Source organism: Chamaea fasciata, unplaced genomic scaffold (assembly GCF_029207755.1).
Source record: "Chamaea fasciata isolate MVZ Bird 193981 ecotype frontalis unplaced genomic scaffold, bChaFas1.0.hap1 SCAF_16, whole genome shotgun sequence".
In the NCBI taxonomy this organism is placed as follows: Eukaryota; Metazoa; Chordata; class Aves; order Passeriformes; family Sylviidae; genus Chamaea; species Chamaea fasciata.
In genome coordinates this window covers 7285695-7304027 of record NW_027094101.1, presented here as the reverse complement: position 1 = coordinate 7304027, position 18333 = coordinate 7285695, and the positions used below count along the sequence as shown (strand labels likewise).

At 41.7% G+C, this 18333-nt stretch overlaps 1 protein-coding gene across 1 annotated transcript in view; it reads right to left on the bottom strand.

The window, feature by feature from the left end:
- The window catches only part of SDK1 (sidekick cell adhesion molecule 1), a 391467-nt gene that overhangs the window by 106024 nt on the left and 267110 nt on the right, over window positions 1-18333 (bottom strand). The window contains exons 16-19 of the mRNA XM_066198540.1: window positions 15004-15151; window positions 14013-14153; window positions 10398-10579; window positions 2685-2800 (exon numbers count right to left, since the gene is read on the bottom strand). Coding sequence (XP_066054637.1) covers window positions 2685-2800; window positions 10398-10579; window positions 14013-14153; window positions 15004-15151 — 587 coding nt within the window. The remainder of the gene's footprint in view (window positions 1-2684; window positions 2801-10397; window positions 10580-14012; window positions 14154-15003; window positions 15152-18333) is intronic.

Genomic DNA, 18333 nt, shown 5'->3' with positions numbered 1-18333 from the left:
CGGCCTCTGCTGCTGAAAGCAAGCGGAAGGAAGAAAAGTACTTTCAGCGCTACTCTTTCATAAATGCTTTATCTTGTTTTTTTTTTTAAAGATCCTAGAAATCTGGGGAGGTTCTTGGGATCAGAGGGAGAGACATGGGGCACACACACCCTCCTCCCCCTGCCAGAGCTCCCCAGTGAGCAGCCCTGCCTCACAGGCTGGGAGCATTACAAGCTCAGTGGACTGGGGACATCCACACTGTGAATGATTCAAGCGGTTCTGGAACTACAGAAAGAATAGAGAATGGTTATAAAGATGATTGCTACAATTTTCAACACCTGAGTCCCAAAAGTTAGACTCCTGAAGACATTTTCATGCATTTAAAATAGGGTGCTTGTCAGAGGAGCTCAGTATTCCAGGTTTCATTCATCTCAGTGGATGTTCTGGGCGATCAATATCTCTGAGAGTGCAATACCTCACATGTAGGTACCTAAATGAGGACTTAAAAAATTCATTTTTGGCAAATGACTTTGAAATTCTGAAACAATTTTTGAAATCACCTTAAAGGCTTAGGGGTCTAAAACTTGAAAGTGTTTATGAAATTTTTATTTTGTCCAAAAATCCTTATCATGTGTCTTACAGGAGAACGTTAAAATTCCAGGCCTGAGTCGGTACCTGTGTAAATCGTGCTACTTGTATTGATTTCAGGCTCATAAACATGACTAGATTCCTGAGATTAATAAGCCATATTTGACACATTTAGCCAATGTCTAGAGCCTCTGATAACCAGAAGCACAGTTAGGGGACTATTAGGAGTAATTTTGTTAGGAATATTTCATATTTGAGAAGGTGCACTTTACAACTTATTGAAATGCAAATAAATTTCAAAGAAAAGATAAAAATGTGTAATGGCTGAAGAGGATATAAGTTTTATTTTCTTTTCTAAATCACCTCTGTGGATTACAATTGGCATTTATAACTTTGGAGGGCCGAACTCTTAAGTGCATTTCATTGCATGTTCGTGAGGAAATGTGTGCAGAAAATACAGGTGAACAATTTTGTCAGTTAAAGGAAAAAAATGGGTCTAATCCTTAAGAAAGGCAAAGAACTGGATTTGACTACTAGAAATGTATAAATCACACACAAAGCTACTCTGTAGAAATAAGTGACAGAAATGATCTCACACAGTCTTTGTACTGCAATTCCCAGCCCCTGGGAGAAACAGGATAGTAAAGCTGTGGCAATCTACTGCAATCAAAGAAATCCAAAGAAATAAAATTTTGATAATTTCAGAAGTTTTCATTGGCCACAGACAGATACAAATGACAACCTTACTTCTTTTATAGCATTGCTGAAGAAATGGAAACATAAATTAGAGGTAGCTATGCAATGAGATGAAGGATCTTTAGACTGAAATTCTGAATACAACAGAGAATGAAAAACTGAAATAAGGCTTTTGCAAACGTGGGCTCACTGTGCTTGGACCCACACCAGAAAATTACAGTGCACTGCAGTCCACTGAACCCCAAAAGTGCTTTTGTTCTCTAGAGCCTGAACAGAAGCCCAGTGCTATTTCTGTGCTGGAGTTTCAGGGTATTGTGCTGCAGCTCTGTCAGTCACTGCGCCTTGAGAGCTGATTTTATCCCTGCCAGAAGCAGACACACACATCTCCATGTATTTATTTACTTCTTCAGCAGCGAGATTCTCAAACCACTGCTGGTCTTCATGAGAAATACATTGGTTTGGGCAGAAATACCAAAATTCCCATGCATATCCCTGTCTGTCTCAGTTTCTCTTTACTCTGAGACCTTCCTAGAGAAGGATCAAGCCTTCTGAAACATCTCAAATCCACGTCCAATCCCTTAATTCACAACTTGTCTTTCGAACTACAACATCCTCCTCAAATCACTCCATGTCCCTTTACCCAACACTCAAACCAACCTTGCTCCTCCCTGCTCATAAACCACACCTGTCTTCCCTTTTCCTGCTCTGAGGTTCCTGCAAGATCTCTCATAGTTCTCTCTATGGAAGTTTTTAAGCCCTTTATTTATTATGCCCTTTCTGCTGAATCACTGATGGAGGTTCTATTAAGTGAGAACAAACTCAGCAAACACTCCACTTGGTCAGAGGCTCTGTTAAGCACCCTCTGCTCTGTGCACTCTAACAGATATTGCCTGATTAATAAATTCTACATTCTCACAGCTCCCAGATCATCACAGTGGGAAAGTCCAGGCAAATATTTAGTGTGACGCCTTGGTTCCCAGTGAAATGAGCGGTGATTGTGCATTAGCATAAACAGAAACCTCAAGGTTGGTTTTCAGTGCCACAATGACACATCTCCTGAGGTGACTTTCCAAACTGACATGGAATTGCATTCTGGCTTTGGAAACTCTCCAGGAAAGTGACAAAGGTATAAGGACTTCTAGGCTATGACACATTCCCTTTTCAGAACTTACGTAAATTGCAAATATTAGAATCATTTGAAGACTTTAAGACCATCCAGTTCCAACCTCTGCCATGGGCAGGGACACCTTCCACTGTCCCAGGCTGCTCTAAGCCCTGTTAGGAGCAACATCTGCTCACTTCTGTCTTTATTTTACCCGTGTAAGATACTCCTGAAAGCACAGAGTCACTCTGGAGATTCAGAGACCATAAGGCTGAAATTCCAGCTTATGCCAGGACTGTTATTTGAAGCCTGTACTCACCTTGTATCCTTGGTTAATGCCGTTGATGAACTGCTGGGGTGGAGGGTTCCAGAAGAACTGGATGGTTGTGGAATTCACGGCTTCGACCTGCACGTTCTGAGGTGGGGCTGTGGGCACTGCTCCCAGGCAGCACAGAGGGAACAGAACAAAACACAGCGGAGAGGGAATGAGGGGAAAAAAGAGAAAAATGAACACAGAACCCACTGAGTGTCACTCGCAAGTTATCACAGCCTTGAGAGAGGGATGCACTTCCCCTGAAACAGCAGCCATTTGGAAAGTTGGGCAATTGGGTTAATTTCTCACCCTGTATTGGAGATTCCTTCAAGGGGAGGAGAAGAAATGGTTTCTGCAGCTTATTATCCTGCAGAGGAGTTTCTCAGAAAGACTTGAGGCAGGAGCCACGTAAGGATAGGTGAGCACAGCTCTTTCAGTCATCCATGAGTGCACAGAGAATGAAGAGTTTCTGAGAGGAATTTCTTGAGCCCTTTAATGCTGCTCAATTCTCCAGATCAGACAAGAAAACACGGAGCTCGCACAATTAAGGTTCTAATTGTGAATTATAATCTGGCAACAGCATCTGTTTATTATTTACTGCTGCTTAAAGAATTAGGAGCAGTCATATCACATGCAGTGAAGATTTTTCTTGGGAACTGGGAGTTGTTCTCATTTTATCTTGATATGATATGCATTCATGTATATTGAATTGATTATATATATCCTGAGCCAATACATCCTCTAATCTACTAAAAGTTGCATAAACATTTTATGCCAAGAATTTAATTAGACAGATGTTTTCTCAATACAAAAGAAAGCATGGAACATAAAGGCATGCTGCCTTCAAACAGCCAAAACAAGCACTTAAATATCTCACCATTTAATAAAATGTCTCATTCCAAGCAATTTCTTCAACTTACTGCTTTAAGACATCCTTTCTATAGTTCTCACAGGAAAGGATATTAATAGACAGGCCTATTTTTCTGAAATTACCAAGCCTATAGTAATTTTAAGAAGAAAACTGCTATCTGAGTACAAAAAAATGGACTAAGACACTTTAAATCCTATAAAATAAGCTTAATAATGCTTCAAAAATATCACTATTGACAGCCATGTGCATTTGTATTCTATGGAAGAGGAACTATCCACAAGTGGTTTTGAAGCCTGGAAGGCTTTGTTCCTTCTGCTTCCAAGGGAAAGTTTCTACCAAAGCCCAACGATCTGTGCTTCTGAGGAGTATCCACAATTCCCACTGAGAAATGGTGGTTTCCTCCACACTTTTCAAAAACAGGGCAGAAACTTTTAATGTTCCAAACTACTTTTCAGAAGATGAGTCTTTGTGTGGAGAAGAAACAAAGAAAAGAAGTTCAAAAATCCAAATCTGCCCTTTTTCCCAGCAAAAAGTTATTATTTGTTTGGAAGAGACATAAAGGGGCATTATTCTTAACTGGTGTAGACACTACAGTAAGACAGGACAGTGCACACTTATCAGAGATGTGCACAGCCCAGAAATATCAACAGGGAAAAATGGAGAAATCCTCAAGGATGTCAGGTTCGAAATGACAAGAACATCCACTTCCATGCCCTCTGTCACTAAAATTCCCTGAAGATTCTGCCATGGCTCCACAACATCACTCTGCACGCTTTTTTTAACCTCAGTAGCTGCATATTAGTCAGAACTTTCTTGCCCTAATTTAAAACTTGATGTCACAATTTATGAACTATGCATAATTATTGAGTTCTGGAAGCAGAGTTTATCTGATAGTACTCTAAATTTTCATTAGAATCTGGGCCTTACTTCCTGCCATGTATCATAATTCCCTGTGTGCTTTTGGAAGGTTATACTATTATCTGAATGACCTGTAGACATCATAAAGTTTTTGTAGTTAAGAAATTCACCAAATCATCCTGAGACACAGTCATAAATATTAAAGTCACTCTACAGTCATAATGAGTTGCTTTGGCTACAGACCCCACTAAATGCATTTTTTCTTATTCATGTTCTTGATGAAACTGTTTATTGTGAGAGCCACAAGATATATTTGAATCTGCCTTTGTGTGCGATACCTCGTATAATTAATGGTTAACATGCATAAAATTTTTTAAAGTCCAAATTCTTACTTTCCTGCATATTTGCATATTCAGATACTGTAACTGCCAGAGATTTGTTATTGCAGAAGAAAATGGTGTTACAGGTCTCCACATTAGTTCGTTACCAGAAATTCACCAGGATATCACTGATAGATTAATCTCCTCCTGTCAGGAAGGCTAAATCAGCTGAGCATTACCAAGCTCCAAGTTTTCATTTGTGGTCCTCACAAAAAGCTCAGCAAACATTTAAGGATAGGTTTATTACGGTTTTAGGAATGTGGATAATCAAATGCATTAGTAATTTCTTTTAAAAAGAGAAATATTTTTTGTTCGTTAGGAGATCATTTTCTGAAACAAGAAACACGGTCATAGCAGAGAAAATACCTGCTGTAATATGAAAAATGGAAAAAACCCCCTGTGAACAGAAAACATAAAAGCTTCAGAATGTTGGAAATCATTATTTATATCACAATTCCTCCTTGGATATCTTTATTGAAAAATCAACATCTGCATCTCAATTAATGCATTTAGAAGATGGAAAGAACATGGTCCATCTGATATGCATAATCTTAATTATACTGCAGAAGATATAATGTAATACATTTTTATATTTTTAATCAGTAAAATATTGGCATTATAATCTCAAATTTACTTCAAAGTGCCAGTATAAAATTCTCCTTTTATGTCCTGATATTAAAGACTTCCTTGGGTATCTGAGCAGTTCTGCATTTTAAAAAGAAAAGAAGTTTGAGGGAAGCTAAATCAGAATTGACCTTCTGGTCACTTCAAAACTCAAATACTTTTCCAAGATCCTGGAGAGTAACTTCCTGAAGCTGTGGCTGTCTGCACAAAGGATTTTCTAATTTAGTGGTAGGTATCTGTCCTCTCCCTACAAATTTGTTGTCAAGCTGCACAGAAGCTGCCAATGTCAAACAGGTGTTTCAGGAGTAATCCCCAAGCATTTACACTCCCAGCTTTTAAACTTGTACTTCATCATGCCTGCAAGTATTCCAAAGCCATCTCGCACTGGAGATCCATCTGGGAGCCATCTCAGAGCTGCAGATCAAATTGGTCAGACACAACCAACTGTTACTCTCCTCCTGACAAAGTTCATGTGGTTGGAAATCTACGGAGAGCTCAGCCCCCGGGACTGCAGGTTAATGTACAGCATTCCAAGTAGAAAAGGTCATGGAAGCACTCTAGATAAAAACCATTAAAAGGGTTTCACTGACAAGATAATTGAGAGGAGACAAGGCACCGAGGTTAAGCATGTGTACATGGAATTATTCTGTCTCTGGCCATGTGCAAACAGCATGTAAATCCCGCGGAGTTTCTGACTGCCAGACTCCTGCTACTAAATATAGATCTTCAACACAGGCTGGGAAAAAAGGCTCCTCTGCAGCTCCTGACCATCGAGGTGGCAGCTTTTCTGTCTCAGGCAGGCTTGTGGAACTGCAGGCTTTCCTCTAGGTGAGGATTTGGTTGTTTCTGTAATGCACCAGCTTGAGGTGCTGAGCTGCGCATCCCATGGGAGCAGCGGGGAGGTGGAAGCCTGTAATTCCTCCTGGGAAGCCTCTTCCCTCTGCTCCCTGCTGGCAGCTCTGAACAGCAGTGGGTGCATATTAAAGTGGTCTCTGTAACTCAACACATCTGAAAATGTGAATTCTGAAATTCAGCAGTGTGACATTTGGCACTAATGGATGAGTTGGGCTTCCTGTGGCTGGGAAACGCCTCCTTCCTTTCCTGCATGTCTCTCACACAGAGAAGATTTTATTTCTTTATTAAGAGCTGGGGGCCAGAGACCTCTCTGAGACAACTGCTAATTTCATCACCTTGTGAAATCATTTAAAAATAAAATAAAAGCAGTAGATGGCAAATGACATCTAAGCAAGATAAAACCCCAGCCACTACAAACGACAACCTGCTTCTGCACAGGAGCAGCTGGGCCTGAAACAGCCGTGGGTGCTTCAAGGATGTGGGAGGGTCCCCAAAGGATGTGAATCAGGATCTTTAAGATATCTTTGCCAAGAAAGCTCAAGGGAAAACTAAGGAAAATATATTTTCACTGAGATAAAGTGAAAGGTTGCAAAACAGAGGACACTGCAGTCAGGGATTCCTTTTTCAAGATTATTTCCTACATAAAGCAGGAAGCTTTCAGTTAACTGGGTTTCCTCTGGCTCTTCTACTTCAGTCATACACATTTCTCTGCTTCATCTCTTAGTGCCTGAGGAAGAAGCTGCTTTGGACCTGGCTGAACAGACTCCTTATGCTTTTATCCTTTCCACACCATCAAGACTCACTAGTATGGTGACATTTATTCAGGAAGGGCTTTTGCTCACACCTTCTTGGGCAGGCAAGGTGTCCATGCAAGGCAAAGAAAGGAAAACAAATCAATATTCAAGTACACATTGAGATCTGTGACCTTTGGGACAGAAGGCTGGCTTTTGAGATGTGCATCAAAAGAAAGAAATGGCACTAAAAGCAGAAACAGGAGTGGTTAATGTCAATGGAGAGGCTAATGGAAGCAATGTCTCTACTTCTAAACATTGCCCTGCCTAAATCTAAGGCATGGTGGGAGTTTTTCAAAGAGAGAGAAGTTCAGAGATATTCACAGCAGGGAGATAAAAGGGACAGACTCAAAGCAAGGGGTGGAAGCTGCTGCTTTATCAAATCAACCTGCAGAAAAAGGCAAACATGCCAAACAGTACAGAGCAGAGACAATATTGTCACCACAGAAAGATGTTTACACCTTCACAAAGCTATTCTTCCTCGAAAAGGTATTGGGAAACTTCAGGTTTTCATTTGGCAATGAGAAGTCCTGCAGGACACTGCTTAAATAAGTAAAACTGCCCTATGCAGAGGGCTGGCACAAATCCCTGTGAAAAGTAACATCAAAGCAAGGAACAGCTGGAGAAACTCTGATGAAGAAAGACCTATATATACAGAGCATCAAAGGATTAGGCTGAATATCACTCTGAAAAGACTTTCAAGATTTTAGAGACAGTCAACCTGCCTGACCCTCATGCTGGGATGTTCAGTGCTCTGCCAGTAAGTCTCTGACATTTTATCTCACTGACATTACACACCAGTTTCCTCCACGTTCAGATTCCTCAGCACCTCGTGAGCTTGGCTGCCTTCTGGAAGTTGGTGATTTTCGAGGAGCTTGGAGCAGCCTGATTAGTTTTCAGTGGCTAAAGCAATGCCAGAGGACTAATAAGGGATTAATAGACTAGCTCCTGGTGTAAATCCACAGCTCCTATGGGCAGTCAATACACCCTATGACAAAGGTGCCAATATGTTGATGTGCTCCTGCCAATGGGCTGATCTGCTCCCGGGGTTCATTTCCTTCCAGGGTCTGGCTGCACTGCACTCTTGATTAGTATGAGGTGTTGCAGGTATTTTTCATCTGCAGACAGACAGGTTCTTGCCAGCACAGCTCACATCATTTAATGCATGTCAGAGCAGAGGCAGTGGTGGTGTGGTAGTAGGAGAGGGGGATGGATGGGAGTGTGTGTCTTTGACATTTATCTCTGCTCATATTAAAATCAGAATATGATTTACAAGGCAGTTTTACACATGGCTTTTTCTTACTCCTGCTGGTTTGGTTTAGGAAAATGATTCTGGAGCAAGAAACAGTCGCTAGACTTTCCTGTCTTTTCTCAACTACAATAAACATAAAGGAGCAGAGATCTGGACAGTAGCACATTACACATGGAGACTGGATATTAATCCAGTTTCAAATTATATTTATACCATCCAGTCTCCCTTTTCAGCTCTAGATGTAAAAAGGTTTCAAACTGTTTTTTTAAAACAGGACATACGCTTTTGACATACCCAGCAAGGTTCATTAGGAGGAGGCAGCATCCATTATTATATAGTTATTATTTTATATATTATTATATATATATAATATTATATATATTATATACATTATTATATTGTTATTAACAGCTATCAGCAAATACCAATATGAAAAAAAAATCAGAAATATTCAGGTTTTTTTCTATATCTACCCAGCACTGAGGAATTACATGAAACCAAAGAGGCCATTGCAGGTAGGCCTGCAGTCTGAACACTCTTTCTGATTAACATGAATGCAGGACTGACTACACCTAATTTATAACAGAGGATTTATACCCTTATAAATGACAACAGACAGCCAATCAATAAAGGATGATAATAACTGCACATAATATCAAGGGAAATTAGAGTCAATTACAGGGTTTAAGAAAAAAAGTGTGAAGTCCAAACCTGGGCCTTAATAGATGGAAGGTTAAGGTGCTATGATAGCTTCAAATGTGCAAATAAACAAGGTAATGAATTACAAGCATAATCACAAAAGGGATTCAAATTCTGTGGGCAAACCAATTCTCTGCAGAGCTCGGGTCTTTAGTGGGATAGAAAACATTAATCCTGGCTGCAAGGAGAAGACTTCAAGAGAAACATTTCAAGGTCTGCTATAAATACTTCTAGAATGAAGTTGAGTGTGCCTAGGCTCCTCTAAACTATGAGACTTTACATGCCCTAAGACATAATACAGATAGTTCTTTCTCTAGTTGTTGTGGTTAATTAGTGTTGCATATGAATAATCTTTTCTTAAAGATCTCCCTACACCTCAAACTGTATCTAATCATGTTATAATGTACTCCTAGTAACAATTAAACAGCTGCATCCTCTTCACTGATTGAAAATTAACTGATGCACTGTAAATCTGCAAGTTTTTAAAACAGTGTAATTGTTTTATGACCAACCAAGAAGAGCCCATGTACTGTCCAGTGCTCAGCATCCAGCACAACCCTGCAATTATGGGAATATATGGAAGCCTTAAGGACCTGGCACTTAATTATCCTACAGATTTTTATACCAATCTAGAGGTGTAAACATGCCTTACACTGGTTGTAAAAAGTAATTACATATCCTTTTGTTGGTGTAATTTATACTCTTCTTAAAGCACTTAGAAAAGTGTGGAGGAGCTGTAGCATAAAAACCAGGGCTTTAAAGATCATTTTATCTTCCCCTTTGCAAGCATCTGCACCATTCCTGAAATGCTTCAGAACCCTTTCTCCACAGGTTGTATTTCTCTCTCTTACACTTCCCTTACAATTTATTCCATATTTCTAAAACAAGGTATTCTGTGATTATCAGAACTAAAGCAGCTGGTTCACTCTGTCTCTTATATTGCATATGCAGCATCTTGCATGCCTTGGCCATGATAAAACCAATTCCCTGCCATATTTTCTCTAACTCTCCAGCCAGGGTAACCTCAGCCCCTGCCTGTCACAGGTCCCATAAATCCATTCCCCAGGACCCCAGCTCTCATCAGCATTTCTATTTATTACTTCTGCTGCAGCTGACTCTGACCTGCAAGTGTGGCAACACGTCACCACGAGGGTCAACAAAACAGATAATTTCTGACTTCACTCCCAGCTTTTTCTACAACAGAGATAGAGCAGAGACTCAGCTCTGCTCAGGCATTTGAAAATTTGCAGGTGCTCCCTGCTCCAAGCTTTCCATCCAATTTGACTGAAGTGACCATTGATTTCCCAGGTTCTGAGGTGGGACTCCAGGCAGCACACGCCCTAAGGGAGCTGTGGGATGGTGAAGGAGATGCTGGTGGGATTTGCTCACCTCCCTGAAGTGTGTACTCTGTCACGGGCCTGCTGAAGGCTCCCAGCCCAGCTCCGTTGTAAGATGCCACCTGGATTTCATACTGGGTCCAAATGATCAGGTCTTTCACCAAGCAGTAGTTGATTTCTGCACTGGTGATGTTCTTGTACTGGTACTCTCCCGGGAGGCCGGCCAGGCGATACCTGCCATATGGGGAGAAGAATTAGCTGCTTAATTAGATGGTATCAATTAGAGAAGATATCCCGACTGGCAAAATAGCTTCCCTTGTGAAGAGGCAACATGCAAAGTTTTACAGCAGAATTTTTACCAAGAATAATGAAAAATAATCAGGAGGAACACAGCAACTCCTGATAAGACCATATCATGTTTGACTGCTATAGTATTTATAATCCGATCTCACTGAGATTACAGGCTCAGGGCTAAACAAAACGGGTATTTTATCCTGTTTTATGGTTGCAGAAAAATTACAGCTTTTTAAATGTGGCTTGTCTAGTAAAAGCTGTGATTTAGTACAAAAAGTAGCCCAGATGTGATTTTTATCAGAGTGCTGCTGTAAATCAGCCTGAGAAATTGGTTTTTTTCCTTCACTTCTGAAATCTGAAAAGAAAGAGCTCAGAGGGCTCTGACCTCCTGGAATCTCAGCCACTGGCGCTCCTGGCTTCCACCAGAACTTACTTCACAGAATTATTAAAATAAGGATTAAATACAGTTGAGACTGAAGAGCTGGGTAAGCAGTGGCATTCCAGGAGAAGGGCTGTGTCAAACACAGGTGGCTGATAAATATCCTGAAACTCTTTCTGTTGAGACATGAAAAGCTGAAACACCAAATATATATTTTCCCATGTAAAAAACTGTATTCCAGAAAACAGCCCCTTTGATGTGTCTCTTCAGGCCAACGAACTACAGAGAAGAACTAAATTATAGAAAACAAACCTTGCAAATCTGTGAACATGAATAATACCGTTTGTTTTCCTTCCTTTAGGAAAGCAGTACAGTGGACACTCACAATATGCTAATTCACAAAAAATGAAAAAACAGAGGCCAAATAAGGGACACAAGGCATTGCTATTCCATGAAAAAGACAAATACGGAAACATTTGTATTTTTATTCACCACATAACTTTCATACACTCTTAGCCATCCCTTGCTGCACTGCAATCACCAGAAGTCTATTGACACAGAACAATTTCATTGACATCTCACAGAGAGATTTTCAATTTATCTAAGTAAAATTGGTGCAATGTTTATGACTAGACAACTTCATGTGTTTCAGCCAGAGATTTTTGTTCTGAAGTCCTTCTATAAAGAGATTAGCTCTTACTCACTGACAACACCTTTATTTTCTGCTGCTCTCCTGACCATCCTTTAGCACACTTAATATTTGTAATGCAACACTGGTGTGATTCCATTTACGAAATATAAATGGAAATAAAGAGAAACCAGCCCTCAGCTGAGTTTATTGAATGTCTTGCTCCCCCTTTCTCTCTCTCACCTGCTGTGCAGGGTTTGTGCTGCCTGGCAAGTCAGTTCTGAGTGCAGCAATGTTCTGTCTCCTGCCCAGCAGACAAGGTGTAAGTGCTCCTGTGATTTAATTTGTTATGCTGTTAGCATGGCAGACCCCTAAATGCAATGCTGGCAGTGAGAAAAAGGGCAGAGGAAGGAGGCCAGTTCAGAAATGTCATGTCTTCATGATTTTTCTCACCACAGACTTTGATGGATACTCCACATGACTTGTGCAGTGCACCTTCACTTTTAAAGATCAGGTGTTCCATCAATTTAGCATCTTACATGTCTTGAGCTTTGGGTCTCTGGGACGGCTGGGGCTTTTCATCCTGCTGCACCCTGATTCTGCAGAAATCAGTGCAGGAACTCTGTTCTTCAGTGCATATTGCTGTGACCACACAATTCAACTTGGAAGAACAGCCTGGTTTATTACCAGGGACAGTTGTGCTTTTATGTGATTATCTTAAATTCCTGTTGAATAAATGGTTTCTCTGCTCTGCTGTCAAGACAAAGCAAGAAGACACCAAAAATGTTCCCAGATTGAGCATAATGAATACGAGCACTATTAAAAGGGAATGAGATGTTACGGCAGGGTCAGGGATCAATTATGCAGAAAAAATACTGTGGAAAGTACCAAAGTTAAACATAATTGGAAATGCTATATGAAGAAAACAGCACAGATTGCCAGAAGTAGGAGCTTATGGGATTTTGCCTTCCAAAGGACTTAATGCTGAGACAGGGAAAGGCTCCCTAGGAATACCTAAGGAACCTAGCACTGAGGAGTCTAGTTTGAAGGGAAGAATTGCATAAACAACGTTTGCACCCTGTGCCAATGGGAGCCCAAGACTCAGGACAAGGGTCTATCTGCAGGCAGAAGTTAAAGCACCTTTTGCCACTGATGGCTGACAAAACATTTTAAACTGAGCCCAGCCCTAAAACCTCGCACAAGGGGCTCACCTCTGCTAAGGGCTCTGTACAGGTGACAGGAGATGAGCAGACTCAACTCTGCCTGCAGACAGAGGGGACTTCTCAGGGCTATTTTGGGAGCTCACCAACACTCTTAACATGACAAAAGCCATTCCATCCATGCCAGCAAAAGTAGGAGCACAGCATGAACAGGATGTTGGCATTTCAACTGCAGCATTTAGTTATCTTTTACCGTTCTGGAGGACACTGTATGAAAAATGTCAGCAGCCTGCCCACAGGAGACTATAATCATCCCTTGGAAATGTGTCAGGGGCTGGGAGTTTCCTACAAAAACTCTAATTTAGATAATGCCTCCCTCACTAGAGGTGTGGCCCTAGCTGGCTGCTAGCACTGCAGGGCATGGAGGATGCCAAATGAGCAGTAAGCTGTAGTGGACTTGGGTAGGAGTGAATACTGACTCCCAAAAAATCACCTAAGGGAAATGCTCTACAAAGTCTCTCACGTGTGGCAACACCCTTTCCAACACAGTGAATCCTGTGTAAGCAGCCAGACTGGACGTGTGCAGGATTCCCAGTTACCTGCCTGAATGTATTTCTCATTAATAAATACAAACAGGGCTGAAAGGATCTGACTCAACTGGCTGATTTTCAAAACCAAACCAAGGTCTGCCATGAAGCATCTGACCTGTCATTCCCTCTCTCCATTTTGTTTGGCACAAAACTGAAGTTTATTGATTCTTTTGCTGCTCCTCCATAGGCAGGAGCCCTGTTGTGTCTTTGATAAATTTAATTAACCTTTTGAGCGGGGAGCTGAGCTTGTAATAAGCAAATACACATCTGCATAGGCTGCACTGTACCAGCCTCCCTCGTGAACCCTTGCATTGCTTGGTGCTTCACTTCCCTTTGAAAATGGAATAAAAGGATGTTGCGAGTGTCCACAGGGAGCAGGTCCTTTGGAGCAGACACACAGACCAGAATTTAAGTGGCTGCACCCTTGTGACCCCTCGAAGAGTTGTTGTTTTCTCATATTTAACAAACCAGGGCAGCCTGAGGGCCTGCAAACAGTAACTAATATCTTTAATTCAGTTAGAGATAGCTTTTATTACACTCTTAAGTCACACCATTTGAACTCCCTTGTGCACACCTGGACCTATCTCTGGACTTCCCAGGCTAAGAAAGGACTCACCTCAGGATGTAGCCGTGAAGAACCCCATTGTGCTCACTCTCAGGAGGAGGCTGCCACTGGACCATGATGGATTGATTGGTTCTCCCACTGGCCACGATGTTTTTAGGGGGGGCACTGGGGGGCTCCTCAGGTAGCATCAACCTAAGTACAAAAGAATGTGATGGACATGGGTGTTGAAAGAAATCATAAATAACAGTCTATTTCCTGTATCCCCTCCAAGTGAACCACTTTTCTTTTATCACAGTCTGATGACTAGAAAGAAATATAATGCTGATCAAACTGCTGAAGACATGCATGAAATAGTTACAACAAATCAACATAATAGGAAATCAGTTAAGCAAGCAACAAGACAGACAGCTGAGGTAACCCCATTCTCTTGGAATCACCCAGGCTGCTACAACTCTTTAAAAAGATTACAAGCCTGAATGAGTAAGAGCTCAGGTCCAGTGTCTGTGACTCCTTCCAAATTGTTTCTTTCAGCTCTTTCAATATTTTTCATATCAAACTCCTACATTTTGAAAAAGCCATTTAGAGTTCAGCCGTTCTGCAATTCAAGCTCGCAGCAAGCTTTGGTTCACAGAAGAAGGGGGATGCATTTGAAACTGAATATGATGAAGCCATCCTTCTCTGTCACATCTGGGTAAATTCCAGAAGTGACATTGCCATGACAGGGTGAGAGCCGTGCTCCTGCCCGGGCTAACTGCTGGGGCTCAGCACAAGAGCAAAACATCATTTCCAAGATTCTGCCCCACTGATACTCTGGGGGATGAGGACACCTCTCCCACGATGTGCTGATCTCCTGCATCCCCCAAATGCCACCAATCCCCAACTCCTGCCAGCTGCAGAGCACTCTCCAGAGGCCTGGGAAATCCCAACCTCTCCATCTCCCAATCTTCACGCAGAAGATTATTCCATTCCTTCACCCACAAGCAGCATTTTTTCCGTGCCCAGGTCTCTGTCCCTTCAGCACACAGACCCTGACTGCCATTACCTGCTGGTCTCAGAGCTGTAGCGGCCCTTCCCCACCTGGTTGACTGCACACACCCTGAACTGGTAGGTCCTGGCAGGAGTGAGGCCACTCACAGTGACACCGGTCATCTTCGGGTCGAGGTTTGACAGGTGAACCTTCCAGGGAGAATCTGTGGGGGAAAAAATAGCATGGGAAAGAAAAAAAAGATGAAAGTGCCTGTCAAAAGCCCTGCAGAAGTGAGAAAACGCCTCTGACTGCTCAGGGCTCTTTGTGCTTGCTTCCCTCAGAGGAACTTTGGGAAGAAGTTTCTTTTCAGCAGAAGAAACCTTCCTGTCAGCCCACACGGTTATGCAGATTGCACATTTGTCTACTGGAAAGTGATGCTGCACATGTCATGGCATAATAAATAAAAACTATATTCATTAACATTTTAATAAAAGAGGAAACAAGCATGATAAAGACAGATGGGCTGTGTATTTCACAACCCATCTGTTTGGCAGGCCATCACACCACCACACCCATGAGTGGCTCTGGTGGAAGGTTTCTAATGAAATTCACAGTCAGTTTGGAATATCTTCCTACCCAGCTTGCAAGCAGGTGTAGAAGCGTGACTCTCTCTGCCAAATCAGCCCTTTGCTGCAAGACCTGAGAAAGCTTCTGCTGCTGATTCTACATGTCTGCAATCTTTTTTTTTTTTCTTTTTTTCTTTTTTTTTTTTTCCCAGTGATAGTATTCGGCCTGGAATCTAATTGTCCTAGGAAGATTCCCTGGTAGAAAGAGCCCTGGTAGCTCTCTAAACCCCTCGCTGTCTGTTCACATTCTTGCCATACCGAGATCCTCTGATGCCCAAATTACAAGTTTTCAAAGAGATCAGAAATGAAACATGCTGAAAATTAAATATTCTGACTTCTTCTCTCCATAGCCTGGTGTCATGTATTCTCCCTGAAGTCATGACTGAAATAGTCAGGGAGAGGTGACATTTGGTCTGTGTTGCAACAGTACAGCAACAGAATCAGCCAATTTGAAGATTTGTTCAGTTTTTAAATAATACCAGCTGTTTTCATGCTCCCTGCTCAAATTACTAACACTTCTGGAAATTGCTGAGGAGCTCGCTGTAGATTTTGGCAACGTTATCTGTGCATGTTGCTCATCAGAAGTGCATCGTGGCTCCTGGCAGGTCACCTCAACGTCTGCCTGAAAATGAAGATGAGATGTCCCAAACGTGGAAAGCTGCTAAACTTCACACCAAGACAGAAGCCACTCATTTTGTGCTTTTCTGGCAGATTCCTTAGCAAGTTTAAGTCCTCTAGGGGATGCTGCCAGTTGGGCTATAAACACTGCATCTTCAAATTACTCCAAATGTATTTATTCCAGGAAGGGCCTTGCCAGAACGAAGTCTTTTTTAACAGGAAAACTGACACAGCAGAATACTGGGAATGCTGGAGAGGGACATTTGCGCAGCAGTCAAGGTCTGTCCTTGCCAGTTGTTGATTTACCAACAGCCACTTTGGCTGCAAGATCTTGATGCCAATTCATCTTAGCTGAACATTGGATTTCTTTTAGAGAGCCCTTAGAGGAAGCACACCTGTGCCATCTAGAAAAGCGTTGCTTAGGAGCTTTTTGCACCCTAATTCCTTCTGAATTTTCACAGGCTTCCCTTGAGACTTCTCAAACAGCCTTGTTACGGCCAGAGTGCACAGCAACAAATCAAGGAAAGCTGGAGTTAAGGTATGGCTGACCTGGTGCGCGGCCTGAAGGAACTTCCTGAGGAAAATGGAAGAGCAGGCACCAAGAGGGGAGTGAAATACCCTTGTATGAGCTACTTGGGCAGTGGTCCGTTTCCTAGTGCATTCCAATTGTTTACTGCCAGTGTAAACACCACCTGAGAGTGCTTAACCCAAGCAGCTCAATGTAGTGAGCAGTTTGATTCAACAACAGGCCCTATTAATCTCCTCAGCACCTTGGGGCTTTGCTCTGTTTATATGCTGCATCTGTAGAATACTTTATTAATTCTTTTTCCTCTCCTGGTGGAAGATAAAAGATCTGGCAGGAAGAGAGATTAAACTGGAAACTAATATAAACGAAGCCTATTCATCTCCTGGGCGCTCTGATTCAGAGAGGAGGGCGGTTCGGGGAGCATTTGCTCACTCCTGGAGCACTGGATACACTGAGTGTGCAGAGTATCTTCAAAATTTAAATGTCAAGTCTTTTTTTTTTTTTTTGACAATTGATAAACAAAACACTCAAAAAAACCCAAAACCAAAAACAAACAAACAAACAAAACCTCCAACGGGATCTCCCTCTTTAGATATGCACACCCAGGATTGTGCAGAAGCTCTTTTCACTGTAGAGAAGAGCAATTCTGACAAGGGAAACATGCCATAAAATTTTCAACATCGCCTCTCCTGTCCTCCAGGGATGGCTGTCACTCACCTGTCCCAGGAAGCCTGGAGAAGCTCCAGGGTGACAAAAGCCTTGCCAGGTCAAACTATTAAAAAAGCCTCTGTTAGACTGAACAGACTCTGCTAATCTTTCATTTAACTTAAGCTGCCCAGAACATACTCTGGGCTCTGCTGCTCTTCCCCCGTAATTGCCGCTGTCTGAACAACTTCCATGTTGAGCTGTCTGTCGTCTTACAAATATTGGGCATTCTGAATTAACTCTGATTGCCTCTCCAAGTTAATTTATTGGAAATGAAGAATCTCACAGGCTGTTCTCTGGTTTACAATGTCATTTTGGGATTTTAGAAATTACTTTTTTTTTTTTTGGTCGTGAATTTTTGGATGTGCTTGTGATGCATTCAATAACTCTGGCTATGCGCCAAGAGGCATTTCTTCTCTCTTTCTCTGCCTACCCTACAGTTCATGCATTAATTGCAATTTCCCCCCAAATCGTTTCTAATTTGATATTACCAATCAGATCTACTGCAGAAAGCTGATTTTTGCAGGTTTGGAACACATTTCCATCTCTTTCCTTCTCCAGGGGGTTTTGCGTAGATGGCAGCATAGAAATCTGCGGTACTGCTGGAATTCACTGAATTCATCTTTCAAACCTTTGTAGCAATATGACATTGCAAAAAATCCAAATGAAACCTAAATGATTCACCCTTTGTTTGGTAGGACCTATACAAGGTCTACCAGTGGCCTGAAAAAAAGTATCTTTTAAAATTATCACATGTAGATCTGAGTCACAATCATAATGACAATGCAGCTTTACTTTGATTTTTGCAAAGATTTATCAATGAGTTCAATATCTGCCTTTTGAATATTCCTTCCAAATGCAGGATGACAACTCATAGGTTTTAGTTAAGCATGTACAGATGCTTTCCACAGGAGCTTTTATTATCTCCTC